Below are 17633 nucleotides of genomic sequence, written 5' to 3' on the forward strand. Positions count from 1 at the left end.
GAGAACAAGAACCTTTGTGCGAGACAGGACACACAGCAGTTGGGTTTTTCACCTTCTGGGAAAAGATGAGATTTTAAACCTGAGTGGGTTTGGTTTATTCCCCAAGAGCTACAGCTCCACCAGGGAAAAGGGAAAAGGGAAAAGAAGGGAAAAGGGAAAAGAAGGGAAAAAGGAAAAGAAGGGAAAAGGGAAAAAAAGGGAAAAGGGAAAAAAAGGGAAAAGGGAAAAAAAGGGAAAAGGGAAAAAAAGGGAAAAGGGAAAAAAAGGGAAAAGGGAAAAAAAGGGAAAAGGGAAAAAAAGGGAAAAGGGAAAAAAAGGGAAAAGGGAAAAAAAGGGAAAAGGGAAAAAAAGGGAAAAGGGAAAAAAAGGGAAAAGGGAAAAAAAGGGAAAAGGGAAAAGAAAGGGAAGGTTCCTCTGCCAAATGCCGTTGAAAGCAGGGTGACCTCCCTGGTGTCATGGGCCACTCCTACATTTGGGCTGGCATCACTGGATCACGCTCTGAAATGTGATGGTCTGTGAAGAAGAAAAACGAGGAACCAAGGGGCAGAACTCTTACACAGTTCTCCAGCCTCTGAGAAAACTGTGCGGGTTGTACAGGGAGCACCTGATGGTACGTCTGGGTGGTGACCTCTCCCCCCTCCCCGGGACTCCTGGTGCACCAGGAAAACCAAGCTGGGTAAATTTTCTTCTAAGCTTAGGAGCAACAATTTGTTGTTCCTTGCAAAGACACAACGGAAAAGAAAGCGAGGGGAGGCTGCTGCAGCCTCCTTTTTCAAAGGCCTTGGTGTTTCTGCTGAACCTCAAATGTATCTCCTGTGAAGGACAGGAAAGAAAAATAAAAAACTAGAAAGTGTGTTAGCAAATGCTCCCATGCAAAATTCTAAACTTTATTCACTTTTATTTATATATTTAACAATTCTAAAGTATTTACTTCTCGCTTTGACAAAAATGAAAAATATAGGAGCACTTTACTCTCTTTAGGAGAGAAGGGTTATATATACAGCTATGGAGAGATACTGGTTCCTCCTTTACATACAAAGAAAACTAATATTAATAAAAAAGTGCTTCATCGATCAAAAAAAGACTAAGAGCTGCAAGCATTTATTCACACTGTACATCACAGACCCCAAAAACCCGTATCATAACCTCTTGGCACCTGTCATTATGAACTGCAGAATCTTAGACTTATTTTTGACTGTCTATTTGCACCACAAAAACCACACAATGTTAGTGTGCAGAACTACACCATGTCCCCTAGGTCACACCTCTCATCGCCCACCTCCGAGGATGAGCCAGAGACGGGAGCTGCGTGTTACCCCGCTCCAGCTCCCTCTGTTTCACACCACACAGCAATGCCTAGAGTCCTCTTCCAGATTTACTGCACTGCTTCAGGAGCAAGTTCTTAGAGACACAACTCGACCGGAGAGCCCAGCTTTTTCTTTGCTTTTCCCACCCGATGGTTTGCAAACCATTTAGAAACGTGTACGGGGGAGATGCTCTGTTACCAGACCCCCTTCCCGTAAGGACACAGGCGGCTGTGCTAAGCCTCCGAGACATTCATTATCTTGTGAGTCTTCAGCTCAAACTGCGGCAGCGTTAACAATCCTGGCAAAGGGTGTGGGAAGTTCCAACGCCAAACACAACACACCTTGTCATTTCTTCCCCATCAGATCTAATAAATACTCCCAGATGGTTTTCTCTGTGTGATCCTCACTTTGGACTACGTGATTGTGACATTGCAGGGAAGGGATGCGCTCCTCTCCCGAGACTTGTTAGATTTTATTTTTTTTTGACCTTTTATATTTAAAACCCTCAAATACTCCAGCAGGATTTGTGTGTTCTTGAGAATACCACAAGAGAAGTCCTACCTTGGTCTAGGCAATGCGTTGTGAAGCAGGATATTACCGTACGCGTTTCTTCCTTGCCAAACTGCACTAAGCAGGCTCTATCGAAAGGGAAAAGGGGCTGACTACCTAACGCTCATTTAAAAACATATATTCAAGAGATTCACACTTTAATGAGGTGACTTTAAAAGCGACTCAGATTGGGACAGAAGGAAGAAGGGGAATCCACGATGTGTTTTAGGTCTTTATATAATCCTCAGGCAGGTTTTTTCCTATCTGGAGTATATTGGATACAGACTGAAAAAGGAGGAGACATCCCAGGAATATGACAAGCACCACTGCACTCCTGGACTGAGCTCAGCGAAAATACCAGCAGATCACAGTTGTTCTTTCGTTGTTGTGGATAGTCTCGTTAAAGTGCGGGTCTAACCAACAGCACGACAGACTGTTTGTACGAACCATGACAAGTGCACAGCTCCAGAAGTCGCTTTGCGTTGAGTAAACCAACCTACAGCTGGGACAAGGATAGAAGTCGAAGGTCTTCTACTTTCCCGCTGGGTTTAAATAACGAATTGCATTTACAGACCTTCAGACAGAGGCGCCAGTGTAAAACCAATCTCGGCTCGGCAGCCTGGTCAATCCCCTTCTCACCTCTCTCAAACTCGCGCGCACTTTCCATAGCCACCGTTGTCCGGGTGTTTTCCCTCAGAGCCACAGCCAGAGGGCTGGCGGCGATAAAACCTGTTGATTGTGTGTGTGAGCACAGAGCCGCGGAGCGTGGAAATCTGTGACTGATCCCCCCTTCACGCAGTGAGGATAACTAAGCCCACTCTAAGAACAGAGAGGGAGAGTGCTCTCTTGGGAAAGAGATTCCCATTTCTTCTAGCAGCAACGAGTTCCCAAACAGCAGTTTCTTGTTTGGAAGTTAACAGGAGTGATTGAAAGCACTAGCACTGACGCTACAGGTATTCACTTTGCACACTGGCTGGGCTGGTTCCCCTCTTCTCCTTTCCTCCATAAAATCGTCTGTCTGCAACACAGTTCAGCAGTGGGGCAGTTAAATACACGAGGGAAATCTGGTTCCGGTGCCAGCCCCCTTCCCACTTCCACAATCTTCCAGCAAACAAGCAAACATATATATATTATTATATATATATACACACACACAGGCGCGGACACGCACACACATACACACAAATAGGACAGAAAGGAAAGGGGGAATAGCTGGAAAAGGAGATTCCCACAATCCAGCGGTACGTCCTCGAGGTCTGTCCCGCCGAGCAGTGTTCCACGCCCCAGCCTCCAAAGTGCACGGCTCCCTCCTCCTCCTCCCAGCCTCAGCCCACCGAGAATGTGCATGTCTGTGCGGGGAAGAGTCGACGCGGCTGCTCCCCGCTGCTTCTAGGCTGGAACTTTAATTAGACGTGGCAGTGATGGGTTTATCCAGTTCGAGATCAAGGCTGGAACTGCTTGGGTGCAAGCTGCTGTAGCACGATTTGCAGACTCTGCTGGGTTCAAAGAGCTGTTGACTAGGAACTGGCACCTTCTGGTTACAGCAACTGGAGCAGAACACGTTTCCACAATTCCTTGTGTCAGGAACAGAGGAGAAAACGGAAAAGAAAAAATTAGAAGCAGTTTAACGAAGTTACCCGAGTTCTAATATTACACTGTGTGAGGGGGTCAGCCCCGGAGGCTGCAGTCGGTGCTCCCTAAGTACCAGAACAAAAAGACTTCCCTCCCTCCAGAGCTTTAAGGTAGGGACAGCACAAAGGAACACAAAGCAAGCTACAGTAGAGAATTCCAGCTCGTTTACCACCTCTACAGGGACTGCTCTTTTGCACAGGATCGTCCTGCATCACCCTGGAGGGAAGTTACCCCTCCAGGAAATGGGGCTAAGCTATCTGCCATGGCCTGCAGGACACCTCGGAGCTGCTCAGTGCTGTCACCGCTACCTTGTGGGCACGTGGGTGGGTGTAAGAGAGGGACAGCAAACAAAGAGCCCTCCTCTGTAAGGATGTGGGGGGTGTGATGTTCTGGCCCCTGCTCACATCCCTGATCCAGCTCTGCATTAAGGACATGCTGGATGCCGCAGTCCTGGCAGGAGGAAAAAGTCTCTGCTCCTTTACTCTTCTAAAAGCGCCTGCTGGTAAGTACCAGTACGGACACATTTTCTTCCATTTCTTTCAAGTTCACTGCTGGAAGGTTTAAGCATGGAACAGATGGAAAAAAAATAAAACCAGTTTTGGTCGATGCAACCATCCCGCTGCCCCGACTGCGCAGTTCCTTTTGAGGTGCTCCCAGCAGTCCCCAACCTCTGCGTAAAGGAAACGGAGCCAACAAGGAGCATGCAAAGCCGCGGGGCGGGCAGCCAGGCACGCCATGCTCGGGGACAGTCACGCTGCAGGGTGAGCAGTCTCATTCTTGTCAGGTGTCAGCTGGTGGAGGCACGCGAGCGCATGCACCTCACAGGAGGCGGGGAGAAGATTTAAGACTCGAAAATAATTCCGTTCTTCTTGCAGCCCCTCTCCAAACCTGCTGCTGATCAAGCTAGCCCGAGGAGCACTGCGGCGCCCTCTCCTCCAACCTCATCAGTTCTTCTAAGGGGCTCAGAACAGCACCCCAGGGACCTAAGGGTGCAAGTTTACCTCCAAGCCTGATGCCCTTGTCATTAACTCTTTGGCATCAGGATTTTCTGCCATTATCTATTTGTGCTGGAAAAGATTTGTTGCTGCCAAGAGACTGACACAAAATTCTGCCTACACCCAGCAGCTTTGATTAATCCTTCATTGCCAAGAGACCAGATTCCTGGGTGCTGGTCAATGACGGGGAAAGAGGCAGCAGAGAAATCCCATTTCTCACTTCAACGGGCTAATTTTCTCAGCTCCGCACAGCAGCTCCTGGTCTCAAAGCTATAACCCCAGCAGTAGGACACTCCCAATGGCTAGCCTTTCTGCAGTGGTTTTGAAGTCTTCTTAAGGACCCTGTTAGAAATGACTATCAAAAAAACAGCAGGAGTGAAAACAACTCCACGAGGTGTTACACAGCAACACCCTGCAGAAAAACATCTCTGCTGCTCAAAGAACAATTACCCGGCAGAAACGTACTGCAGATGGACGAGGTCAGAAAACAACCAGAGGGATTAAAACAAATCTGGTTGTTGTAGCTCACCAGCTTCCTAACACATGCTTGGTTTTGTTGTTGTTTTGTCTGGGTAGAGGACAGTGATTTGTAACTCTTCTCAGCCGAGCTTTGGAAAGCCCTGAACCACTCTCTCTTTGTGTCCCAGCGGTCTGCTGCCTTGCTCGAGAGATTAAGAGAGATGTTAACAACACTGGCGAAGTGAGCTTTCCCCTTTGAGGATGGCTGACTGGTAAAATCATACCACCAATACCTTTTCTTACTAACTTATGGGTGTTCATCCAGCTTTTTCTGACCGTAGCTCTCTACCAGCCTTGCATTACCTGTTACTGCCACAGTACTTTCAGTCCTTCTAAAAACAGTGGCAATTTTTTCTGTTGACACAGCTACGCTAGAACTGCTTGTAACATGTTGACCTCTCCCGAAATTAAGGCAAAAAGAGAAAGACTCAAAACCAAATGCATGATGGCTAAACTTGAAGGACAGCCTCTTCCCAGTTAGAACCGGAGCATTCTCTGTTACTCAAACACACGACCTACTGGTGGTGTTAGTGTAATCCACATCACAGTTCAAGCTACCAAAAGCCAAGCCCTAAATGCCTTTCTGTGGTCAGAGAAGCCTGTTTGTATGAATCTAAACATCCAACAGGTTGTGCTAGCCGCCCACATTACTTCTAGTGATCTCTAGGCGAGTGAAAAATGGGGAACGGACCGAGTTAGTTTGGAGAAGTTACCAAGAAAATGCAGACAGACAACAGACAGAGGCTGTTGTAAATGCTCACCAGATTTGATCAACACGTTCAATGTCCCTGCAAGGAGGGGAGAAAGAGCTCAGAGGGGAACTAGCAAAAGGAGTAAATAGAGGCAATGAAAGAAGCTGGATAGTTTTATCGTGCTCAAGTTGAAAATGTGGTTTTCAACTTATTTTCAGTCTCAAATAAGACAGAGAGCAGACTTAGACTGGGCTTTATGACAGTGCATACTAAGAAAATACTTGGTTTTGTTGTTGGCTAGGACACCACTCCTCACTGGCCTCTACCACAAGCAATCAGAGCTTACACGGGCAGCCTGTTCAACCCAGGTCAGGCATTTGAAAGACGAAGGAGCAAAGACACCAAAGAGAAATCTGCAGCAAAACTTGAAGCCCTGAATTCTAACTCCTCATGGCGTTGGGGGTGTTCAGTGTGTATACATTCAGGGCATACACATCCTCTAGGACTTCACCAGAGCCCAGGCCTAAGAAACTGAAATGTAGCTGCTAAATGTCAGTCGGCCTAGGGAAGCAAGGAGGCAGGGTGACAATGACGAATGGGTACACCTCACAACAGAGACCACTAGGAAAAAGGACAAAGGAAAATGCCATTTCGACTCTTACAAAACCCTTCAGACGTGTATCACTGTGTGCTTAGTAATTACATTTTTCATCTGAAGCCGAAAGGCACATTTAATAGATTTGCACACACACAGTGAGCATGAAACTTGAAATAAAAAATCAAACCCATTCAACTTCCAATTCATTCTTCCCTGGTTTATCTCTACAAGACTAAATGAAGCAAAATATAAAACGGACACAAGGTGCGTACAATTATTTACTACTTCAAAAAGCAGCGAATCATCAAAATGAGATAGCTGCCACTCATTTAAATGACAGGTCTTGTGATGGTTTTCTCACGTCCAGGAATGGGGATTTATTTGAAATATAACTAAGACAAAATCTCAGATTTCTAAATTTAGAGTATGATCTAATCAAAAGGCCCCTACCCCCTGTTCTTCATTAAGCTCCTGCTGCCTGCATTATCTGCCGTAGCCTCTGTTACCAAGATGTTTGGCAGAGAATAATCCAGAGAACTTTTATTTCACATCTTTTCAGATTCTCTCACAAAAGTAATTTAATGAAAAGAATGGTTAGAGAAGGAAAGGAGCAGGTTTTCAACCAGTACTGGAAAAAAGATGCTATTTGTATATCTGCAGTACTGACTGCAAACACAAGCCAGTATTTTTTATTATTTACACCCACTTAAGAAACTAAACAGCTAGCTGCCACCAAACCCAGGCTGAGGAAAAAGAGGCAGGATCTATTTAGGCCAGGGTGCAGTCGATGCCACATCTGCCTTTTTAAACATCTACTCTCAATGGACTAGGGCTAACAGGAGAAACTGCCCTGTTCTCCCAAAGCTCTCGGCTCCTGTGTACGCAGTCCTCCTGCTCAAGCCACTACCCTGACGTCCATCCTCGACAAAGGAACTTCGTGTCTAAATAAAGCCCTGTCCTGGTGTAAAAGGAGAGGGGACAATCCAAGCCATGACCTCGCTCCCTCCCTTCCATCCTCTGCTGACGCACAGGTTACCTGCAGTGGTGCTTCCTGCTGGCCAGCCAGAAGGTGCTGTCACAGCCGTAGCAGTGCGCAGCGAGGTGGTCTGGGAGCCATCGTGTCACCTGGGAGAAAGAGGAGACAAATCTATCAGGGAGCGCACAGCTGATTAGAAACAAACCCATCTCGTTTGAGCTCACAAAGTCAAAGCAAAGCACAATTTGTTCTATTTTAAGAGTATAAATTCAGTGTTCTTAGTAGTGAAAGAAAGACAAAGACCTTCCCCTTGAGCACTGATACACCGAATTCCCCTCAGACAAACAGAAATGAGGTCAGGAAGTCCAGTTCCCTGTTTTTTCTGTGCTTTAGACCTACCCAGGCCAAGAACATTCACCACGCATGTGGCAGCGTAGGGCTCTGTGGGCTAGCCATCCCTTCCACAGCTTACCAACGAGCTCAAACACTGACAGCAGAGGGCTCATAGGCACAGGTACTGGTGTTTAGAGTACGAGACGAGTGAAATGTCAGGAGGATAGCTCACAAGAAGTGGCGTATGACCAAAGGCTGGAGGACAATTTGAATTACGAATATCCCATCCTACCGGAAGAATGAGCAATTTACAGGGATTTAGTCTGTACCTCTGTGTCCTGTTTATCCACCTGTTCCCAGCTGGCTTCAGAGAAAATCTCTGTGCTGCAGCGAGACAAGCAGTTCTGATCCAGATTGCTTTCCGAGTCGGGTATAGAAGTCTGTTGGCAAACAAACACAGCTGAACAGAGCCTTCCCGTATTCCTGCTTCCACACAAATAAAAACTGGACAGTCGTGGGGAGGAGTGGAAAGGGCACCTCCTGCTGAGGAGGAGCAGGCTACATCCACATCGGTGGGGTGAATGTCAGAACCAGCCACCTGCCCACACGTGGCAGCGAAGGCAGGCACCCTGCTCTGACCAGTCCTATATGCCACGTGTTGAAGCAGTTTGTGCAGTGGTGAATCACAAAAAAAAAAGAGAAAAAAAGAAGAAAACCCAACAGGTCAGCTTCTGACCCTCTGCTGACAGGATGATGTGAGGCAGAATGGATTTAAAGTCTGTTCTCCCCTCTTTTAGGACAATATTCTGGCAGCACTTTGTGTGAGTAACTAAAAAACCTGTGGCTCCCAATTCATAGTTCTATTTCCTTGCCAAGTCCGTTTCATTTTCAAAAGTAATACAAGTAATGCATATATCCCTGCAAAAGTTCTGGAAAATAAAAGCCAAATCATGCACGGGAAACTGAGAATTTGAGCCAGATATATTCCATGCATAGTTTTTGTGGGGAATAATACTTCCTTAATACAGCCTGGCGTGGCAGTGTTGTAGTTTATCTGGCTTGAATAAATCTCTATCAGTCCTTAAACTACGTGAAAAAATAATGCAGAAATCTTATGTCTTTTTGTGCCTAACAAAAGGGCACCTCTGGAGCTGCAGAAGAAAAGCCCTGTTACTCCCACGCTGAGGCAAACAGAGAAGGTAGGGATCAGATTCTTAAAAATAGTGAATTTTCCAGGGGACATCCCAGCCCTACTCTGCAGGTCTTGAATGCCCTTACAAAATGGGAGGGTAGTAAATGAAGCCAAAGCATCAAATTTCTCCAAGGACTCCAAGCTTTTGCCAGAAGAAGCCACACCCAATGTAAATGAGACTCGGCTGACGTGGATGCCCCAAAAGAGCATTAGTGCTGTTATCTCTGTGAATAGCCAAGATGGCCCGGAGGATTTTTCTCAACAAACGTACCTGGGACTATTCAGCACCTCTGCCACTCCTACACAATATTAAATTAAACAAGCAAAAGTTGGAAATCACCTTATATGTATGCATTTTTTTCAGCTCTGTAGGTATTTAAAGCACATTAAATGTGCACATAGGAAATTTTTGTATGTCAGCCTCAGGAGCTAGAGGCCAACACTGCCGACCATGCAGACACATGGGAAGATGCACACTCAAAAATTCTCCTCTGCCTCCTCACCTTGCCCTTCATGCCCTTTCCTTCTCCCGTGCCTAGCTGCTTCCTCAGGTAGCTCTCCCCTCTTCTCCTCCTGTAGTTAAGTAATAACACTGGCCCTTTTGCAGCAATGCACAGAACTGCTCTGTGCTGAAAGGCCTGGAGAGGACGAGAGGCTCTTTCAGAGGTTCTCTGAATCAGTGTTACATCCAACTGTATGCGGCCAGTGACTCTGTGTCCTTGGAAGTTTTGCTATTTATTAGTCCAAAGACGAGAAACTAGGTAAAAACTAGTAGGGGAGAAGTACCTAGGGCAACTTAGAAATCCAGTCCAACATAAACAGTGGTGTAAAAAAACGTGCTAGTTCTTGTGATCTTGTACTCAAGTTACACTTATTTCATTTCTGATTTTTAAATTTCCTTTGCAGCTACAACTACGCAGATCATTTGAGCATGCTACAAAGAGCATGTTGGATTTGAGTCACGCCTCAGGTTTATTCTCTATTTTGTTAATTTTAAACACTCCCAAGTAAAATTACAAACATAGTCCAGAGGCTCTCTTAAAATTCTCAGTTTGTTAAGAAAAATCTCTTGCTGACATATGGCTGTCACAAACACTCTTCATTTATTCTGGCTTACAAGCCTTGCGCAGGCCATCCATCTGAAAAGGGGATGCCCTGAAATTCATGGTTTGGAGCTAACAACGCAGACACTGCTGCCTCCTTCCTACCCTAAGCTGCAAAGCACCCAGAGATCAGTCCCGCATTCCTGCCCCAATAAATGACATTCACATCCTCAGAAGAGTGTCCTTCCCATGTGTGAAAATAAAAGGAAGACAAGTAGTGTTGTGGAATAAGGCTAATGCAGGTATCTTAAGTGTGTCTAGTTTTGTGCAAGCATGCTGCAAAACAGGCTTCTGGAAATGAACCTTTGCTATATCCATGGTTGAACTGAAATACAGTGAAAATATTAGTCAGCAGTAGCGCTGCTTGCCAAGTACTCCAACCAGTTGTTTGCCCCTTTCCAGAATGACCTTGACAGGTTTCTACAACTCTGTATGGCCAAAAAATCACTGCCTGACCAACGAGCCCTGAGCTGACAATATGGTGAGATCCAGAACTTGACCGACTAGCCCGCTGTTTCCAGCGATGGCCCAATTACCACCTCACTTACCACTTCGTCTCCATAATCACCATTGAGACGCAGGGAGCTGTTCAGGAACTGGCTCTCCAAGCGGCTTTTCAACTCTTGCACTTGCTTCTTCAAGGTCTCCACTTCTTGCTGATGCCCGGTTTCTATCTGGCGCAGGCGCTGCTGGATAACATCGCTGTAGACGGGCATCCCGTCATCGTCCAGGTGACTTCTGGCGGGTTGGTCTGGGCTGCTGGCTGCCTGCTGCTTCCCCAGATGGCTAAACATCCATTTTTGGTGCAAGTTCCGCAAGTGAAACTGCGCGGAACTACAGCTAGCTGCGGAGACCTGCCGACTCAGAGAGGCCTTGATCCTGCCGTCCTCCCCGTTCACGCAATGCCCGTTTGTCGCGTGGTATTTCTGCATGATGCTAAACCCCACGGGCTTCTCGGTCATCTTGTTCTCGGGCTCCAGCTCTCCGTTACAGACAATCTCATCTTTACATTCAGCTAAAGGCAAGGCACAAGGGGAAGGCATCGGGAGGTGTGTGCTGCTGCTACCAGAAGTCCTATGTGCTTTTGTGCCCAGTTTTTGAAGCTCTATCATGCTTTCCCCCTCTGGCCTGTTCTCAATAGTTCGCGAGAGTTCGTCAGCACTGTTGTCGATGGGGTGAGGTCTGTGGCACGGACCCTTAGCAATCAGCTCCTGCTTGGCTTCGCTCTCTGTTAAGGTTTCCGTAGAGCTTTCGATGTTGGATGTTCTTGCCTCAGGTGGGATTGGAAGAGGTAACGGAAGGCTGGCCTGCGATGTGCTGTACGGGCTCTCTGCTTCTCCTTCAAGCTTGCTAACACCTTCTTCCGCGTTCTTCTGAGTGTCTCTGTTTACAGAACCCTCCAAAGGAACAGTCGGCAGTCCTTTCACCTGAGGTAACTTCTGGATAGTGTTACTGAGATCAGTCTGTTCATCCTGGTGTCCTCTAAGCTCAGAAGCACCTTGTGAAACTGGATGTGGATTGTTCGTGACAACACCTCTATCCACCTCTGTCTTTTCACAGAGGTCACTGACATACCCATGCAGATTTTCAGTCCTCTTCTCCTTCTCCAGGGCAACCTCATCCGCTTTACCTGCTGGCTCTAGGCTGCCCCTTGAGTGCTCCTCCAGACCAACGTCATCTTTAGTGGCCTCTTGCAAAATGTTCTCCATCTGTCCCTCCGCCACACCGGCTGCAACAGAAAGCTCTGCTCCAACCAGAGCCCTGCCTTGCTTACTCAGGCTGTCTCCATCAAATGGATCGTCCCCAGGGTTCCCGAGGCTGCTCAGCTCCAGAGACCGGCGGTGCTCTTGCCACTTCTCGTTTAGGCTGGGGTCGCTACTGCGTCGATTGGTTGTAGGCACGCTGCTATCACAGGCTGTCGTCAGATTGTCAAATGATCTTGTCTTTGGTAACCTATAAAAGTACAAATAATCAGAATCCAATCTCAGGGATTTTTTTTTGTTTTGCTTTTTAAAATTTTTATGTTCAGCTACTACGGTTTAAAAACTCCCCCCACAATTAGGACAGTAACAATCTACTAATTAATGGACTTCTGTGAAGTATTATTTAGGAGCACATTTTGACCATCTGTAGTGCAAAGTTGCTTCAGTACTTTTTTTTTTTTTTGTTTGCCATCAGGAAAATATGTGGAATCAGACTTCAAACATTCCCACAACAGTCCCTTTACCACAAAGCACAAATGCTTACAGGCTTGTCACACCTCCTAATTAACATGTGTTCAGAATCATTTTACAAAAAAAAAAAAAAAGCAAAGAAAGTTATGCAACACAGAAAAAGAACTGAAATTCAAGATAGCCAAATAAAAGCTCATATCCCACAAGGATATGAGGAATCTCACAAAGCTATGCAATACCCAGGGCTTAATTCTACTTGCTGATCTTTTTTCTGATTCAATGTATTTGTTATGCTATGACCTCTGAAATTTAATAGCTTTCAAAACAAACAAGGAAAGATTGCTTTTGGTCAGTCAAACAGCCCCACAAAGAAGCCTGTGAAAAATACTTCCCTCCCACAACAAGTATTCTCCTCTTTATATCCCACAATATTCTCTGTTGATCTTACTTTACAGGATGGGATTTCTGGGCTCTAGGCTCACCTGCCCAGAGGCTGATCTTCAGGGCTAGAGCCTGGAACAGGGTATGGGGCACAGGTGTCATCAGCAGGTGTGGAGGGGGAAGAGCACGGCAGGTAAACAGCACTCCAGAGCATTAAATTACGCACATGGCACACTGGATACAGCACCTGAGAGAGGAAAACACACACAGCGTTCAGAAACTGCAACCGTTTGCTCCCAAGGTGCAAAAAGATGCTCACATCTGATTGGGGCACTCCTGGTTTGATATTCAGGTTTGCAGCTGGGAGGCTTTGTTAGACCTCTACACCTCTCTGAAGGCCAAGGAGCAGCTATGGCATTTCTATCAGCTGCACTTGGATATCCAATTATCTTCTCTTTCAGAGGTGGAGGCTGAGGCATAACAATGCCGGCTTTCAACTTCTCATGAATGAATTACTGCAATGTGCTCTGTGTGAATCTACACCTGAATAATGCTTTTGAGCAATTTAAACTGCTGAAGAATTTGGTGGCCCATTGTTAGCAGGGAGATTTCCTCGTACTTTGTGTGACAGGGTGCCGTGTGAGAGCTGAACTCATAACCTCCTTCTGCAGGCTCCAATTCATCAAAGCTAACCCTGCCTTTAATGGAAGCACTCACACGTGAAAAAATAAGTACATGCAGAAATACTTTTGCTGAACAGGCAGCTTGTTCTTAAAAGGGATTCCTTGACTGTGGAAGATGCTTTCTGTTTTAATTTAAGAACACCTTGAATCTCTCTATCAATTCCACTGTTTTCCCAGGCAACTTTCTTTTAGAAAAGCAGAAACAAGTGAATCAGAGGGAGGGATGTGGTGTGGCTTGGTTTGGTGGATGCTGCTCTTAAATGATTGTGGTTTTAAAACAGGTGTGGCTACATCAGTGAAGCACCCACTAAACACTGAAGAAAAAAAAAAACAGGAAGAAATGAATACAAGATAGGAAATTACCAAAACTTCTATGGACAGACAAATTATCCTAATTAGCTTAGTACTGCAGTGTACTATTTACTGAGAACACAGGCCAAATCACAAGACTACACCTGTACTGTAGGGTACAGCATGTAAAGGCAGCCCAGGGACAGAACAACTGCCTGGCTGCACTGCCTGTTTTAAGCTGAGCTTCTCCTGCGTAAATTTGCTGGTATTTTCTGGGAAAACAGATGCCCCCATAGCTCTAAACATCCTCACAAGCCGTATTTATCTGCAGTGTCTCATGCTCTTGGCTATCACATCCACATCCACTCTTGTAATGACAATGTCAGGCTGGAAAGTCTTGAAGGGCTCTCTTTGCTGCTGCCTGTCACAATGACAAATGGGATCTGCGCCGGCTGAGCGCTGGCTGCAAGTACGGTGTCTACGGGAGACAGACAGTGACAGAGGGCTGATGTGAATATTAAATTTAGCTTTTTATAACAAATGTAGACAAATTCTTTCCTGCTAAGCCAAGCCTTCATCTTCTTCTGAGGAACAATTAAAAACCACGTCTATCATATGCAAAAACATTGCGTAGTCCTTACAGTTAGGTTTATGGTATCTGATACTTTTAAAAACAAAAAGCGTTTAAATATTTATAAAAGTCTTTGCCATCTAGTCATGGTGACCTTTGATGATTGACTGTTTGTTTACACTCCATGCCTACCATATTGCAGCTCTGTCTAAATCCCTTACAAGCCCCTTCATCAAATACACAAAAAAAGGTAACTACAAGCCCCTTCCTGGAAGCTTCAGTGAGCTATTACTATGGATAAGCCAAACTCAAAATGTGAAAGTATTAAGAGAAACACAGATATGGTAAATAATCCTAGTTACTTTTTCTGTTTAGATTTAGGTTTAATACAGAGAAAGTGTCTAGGTCTGTACGCAATTTTATGGCACTCCTCTGACATAGCTTAGCTGTCTAGAAAGGTCTATTTGTCAAACACAGAAATGTTTTCTGTTACCAAAAAAAAAAGGCAAAATATTTAGTTACAGAATATGTGTCTCCAGCATAGAGACATTTCTGAGGTTGCATTTGACATTCCTCAAATATCAGCAGACCTAACGCAAGACGTGAAACACAAGACTGAACAGAGCGTCCAGTTCTAAATATCAAGGAGGAGAGCTGAGGCATTTCCAGAAATGTGTACCATCTCTACGCTGCATTCCTGGTGCCAGTGAACCCACAGGATTCTACATCTTGGATATAGGATGCTACAGCTTGGATATCTCCTTAAGGCACACACTTCTGAAAACATCATACTTGCAAGCCCTTTGAGGGACTGTCCCATGTGGTAGGGATTAAAGGATACATACAGATTCAGACTGGGAGGAGTAGAGCAGGTTTTTGAAGGCTTTGTTTGCTGCCCGCAGCAAAGACCAGACAGAACAGGTCCGTTCCTGAGTGTGTTTTTCTCCTCTCTCTTTCGCATTGTTGCACAGGAATGTACCAAAGAGGCAAGAGTAGGTGTGCTGCACCAATTTGACCTGCAGAGACCAATACAAATACAGTCACACGGCAGAAGATATCAGGCTTAATGCTTAAGAATCAAGAAATGTTTCCTTCGCAGGGCAATACACCCCTTCCCAAAGACAGACATACAAATACACCTGAAATTTTCTGCATGTCTCCTTATAAATTAATTGCAAAAGGATTCAAGCACAGAGGCATCTTTTAAAATCATAGCTAAAAAATCAAGGAAAAAGTATACAAAATAAAGACAGAATACTTGTTCATACTCAAGTTTAAAAGTCTCGCCAGTTCAAACCTCACAGACCAGGAGGACAGGCAAGGAATCCCAATACCTCTGTTATAAAACACTAATGCAGCGGGCAAAGAACAGCAGGGAAAAGTGTTAATTTCTGTGTCGGTATAAACTCACAGCACACACATCTGGATCGTTAGTCGCTCTATTCTGTGGTCTGACCAAACAGCTTGACATGACCCTGATAGTCCCAGTAGTCCCCAAGACTGTGCACTAACGGCTAGGGGTTTTGTTTGAAGGTGGCAAGACCACCACGGGTATGTTCACACATAGCTCCTGTAGATCAGCAGCGAGCTCTGAAGCCAATTATAAGCTTACATATCTTATTTCACAACCGAGCTAAGCTAGAACCGGGCATACACTCTGTTACATGGCTGAGCTGGCAAGTGGTAATGCAAGGCAGCTACAATCACAGGAACGTGCTTTAAATCTCTCAGTGGATCAGACACTCCATAAAAGCTTTCAGTCTTCAGATTACTGGTTCTGCAGTCAGGGACTGCCACTTTCCCACAAACCTGCTTTCTGGCCTTGAAAACTGATTTTGACAGTCCGAGGCCAATTTCTAATAGGAGAGCTGTCCAATTCCAAAGAAAATAAACACAGCTAAACACATTTTCAGCTCAGAAACACAGAAGCCAAATGGAAAGGTAAAACAGGGGTGTTTTCAGAGGAGTTGCCTTCAACTGAAAATGGGATCAAACTAGGGGGAAGTTTATATCACCAGTAAACATTTATTTTTTAAAAAAAACGTTGTGTGGATGCATTATACTGAACTTATTTCAGCACCTCCTAGGTGAAACTGTTTAATTAATATTTGTTTATTTATTTAAAATTTTAAAGAAATCCTGAAGGGTCCTACTTCTGTTTTAAGAGTGAACAGATGTCAAGCTCCAGGAAACATACAAGAGCTTTTGTCTGTTGTATCAGGGCAGTTTTCCCATTTCCTTTATCAGGCTGCAGCATATCACAGATAGATGGGAAAATCAGAAACCCCTCAGGGCTATTTAGTTTGTTAGTACTGGGTACTGGTTTAGAAGCAGTCTATAAAACAGCAATCTCTCAAGCCACAACTCACAAGGAATGCTTCGTTAAACTCGAAAGAGCAAGGGAACTGCCTCTGGAGCTGATGGACGCAGTCCAGCCACTGTAAAAACACTGGGCAGCGCTCATTTAGGTCATCCGAATTCTCACCATGGCCACAGCGATCTGCAAACTTGTGGCCAAAATCCAGCCACTCCGTCTCCACTAGCACCTGGAAACCCTGCAGAAATGAAAGAAAAGATTCAAAGTTCCTCTTTTTCTTTGGTTCAATTTTCTAAGGCAATCCAAGATCCATGGGAATCATTGCTGGGTTCTCACTCCCTCCGACCCCCCCTCAGCATTAGCCCCATCACTTCTTTTCTACTTTTCTACTGCACCCTGAAATGCTGCACAATGAATTCAGGACAGGATTTAATTCCCAAGTTTACACAAACAAGAAAGGCAATAGGGCAGATTGTTAAGTCCTTAGTGACTGGCAAGGGAGGAGACCTGGCAATGAGCCCTGTCTTGGCTAGGCAGGGTCAAGTAGGAACTTCACCTTGATCAAAACATGGATTATGGCAATCACCATTCAGACAGGAGAGGAAACCTTCAAGTTCTCATTTGAAAATAATGGACAGATCTTTTTGTCAAAAAAGAAAACAGTTCATCCGTGACAGGACATCCACACCCCCAGAAATTGCTTTGCTTGTGTGTGTAGCAGATGTAGCACAGCCACAAGTTTGATAAAGGTCAAGTTGCATGATTTCTCATGCAAACTTTTAGTTTGAAATGGGCAAAGCACATTTCAAAACTAGTGTCTAGCTGAGCACCTGGATGTGACACCTAGTCTTACAGGACCTAAACCCTACCACGTGTTAGGAAGGTCTTGCTTCTTAGTGAAAAGAAAAATTGTAGAGCATGTTTATTGAGGCAATGGTTGTGACTTAAAGAAGAGCTGATAGCTGTAAAGCCTGAAATGTGACAATGAAGACTCATTTTTCTAAACATTTCTGATCCTTGTGCAGACAGCTACAGTATATGGCTTCCTCTGATGCAGTAGGGACAAGGAAGACAGGCAAAAGACATGTATAGAGAAACCCTGCACTTTGAACAGGAACAACAACACTTGTTGGAAATTTGAGGAGGTTCTGTGCTGACGACAGAGCAGTGTGTTTCAACCTGATAAACACTTGACTTCCAAAACCACTGTGAAAAAGGATCTGAGGAAGACTCCACAGTTTCCTTCAAAAGGCATTGCTAGAGTTTAAAGTGCTGGTACTTATGTGTCTGAGGTTTTGAGCAGCAGTTTTTAGCACAGTG

At 45.2% G+C, this 17633-nt stretch overlaps 1 protein-coding gene across 18 annotated transcripts in view; it reads right to left on the bottom strand.

Annotated features, from left to right (window-relative positions):
- Positions 1-1777: 1777 nt before the first annotated feature.
- MTMR3 (myotubularin related protein 3) overlaps positions 1778-17633 on the bottom strand; it is a 78653-nt gene continuing 62797 nt past the window's right edge. For 10 of the 18 annotated variants that reach the window (XM_027470118.3, XM_072024440.1, XM_027470109.3 and 7 more), the window contains 8 exons: positions 16366-16551; positions 14842-15012; positions 12553-12698; positions 10445-11849; positions 7931-8041; positions 7329-7417; positions 5764-5790; positions 1778-3430 (listed from right to left, as the gene is read on the bottom strand). In XM_027470118.3, coding sequence (XP_027325919.1) covers positions 3259-3430; positions 5764-5790; positions 7329-7417; positions 7931-8041; positions 10445-11849; positions 12553-12698; positions 14842-15012; positions 16366-16551 — 2307 coding nt within the window. In that variant the 3' untranslated portion in view covers positions 1778-3258. The remainder of the gene's footprint in view (positions 3431-5763; positions 5791-7328; positions 7418-7930; positions 8042-10444; positions 11850-12552; positions 12699-14841; positions 15013-16365; positions 16552-17633) is intronic. The other 8 variants (XM_027470119.3, XM_027470117.3, XM_072024439.1 and 5 more) reach the window with 3 other exon arrangements.

The sequence above is a fragment of the Anas platyrhynchos genome, chromosome 16, assembly GCF_047663525.1.
Source record: "Anas platyrhynchos isolate ZD024472 breed Pekin duck chromosome 16, IASCAAS_PekinDuck_T2T, whole genome shotgun sequence".
Classification (NCBI taxonomy): domain Eukaryota; kingdom Metazoa; phylum Chordata; class Aves; order Anseriformes; family Anatidae; genus Anas; species Anas platyrhynchos.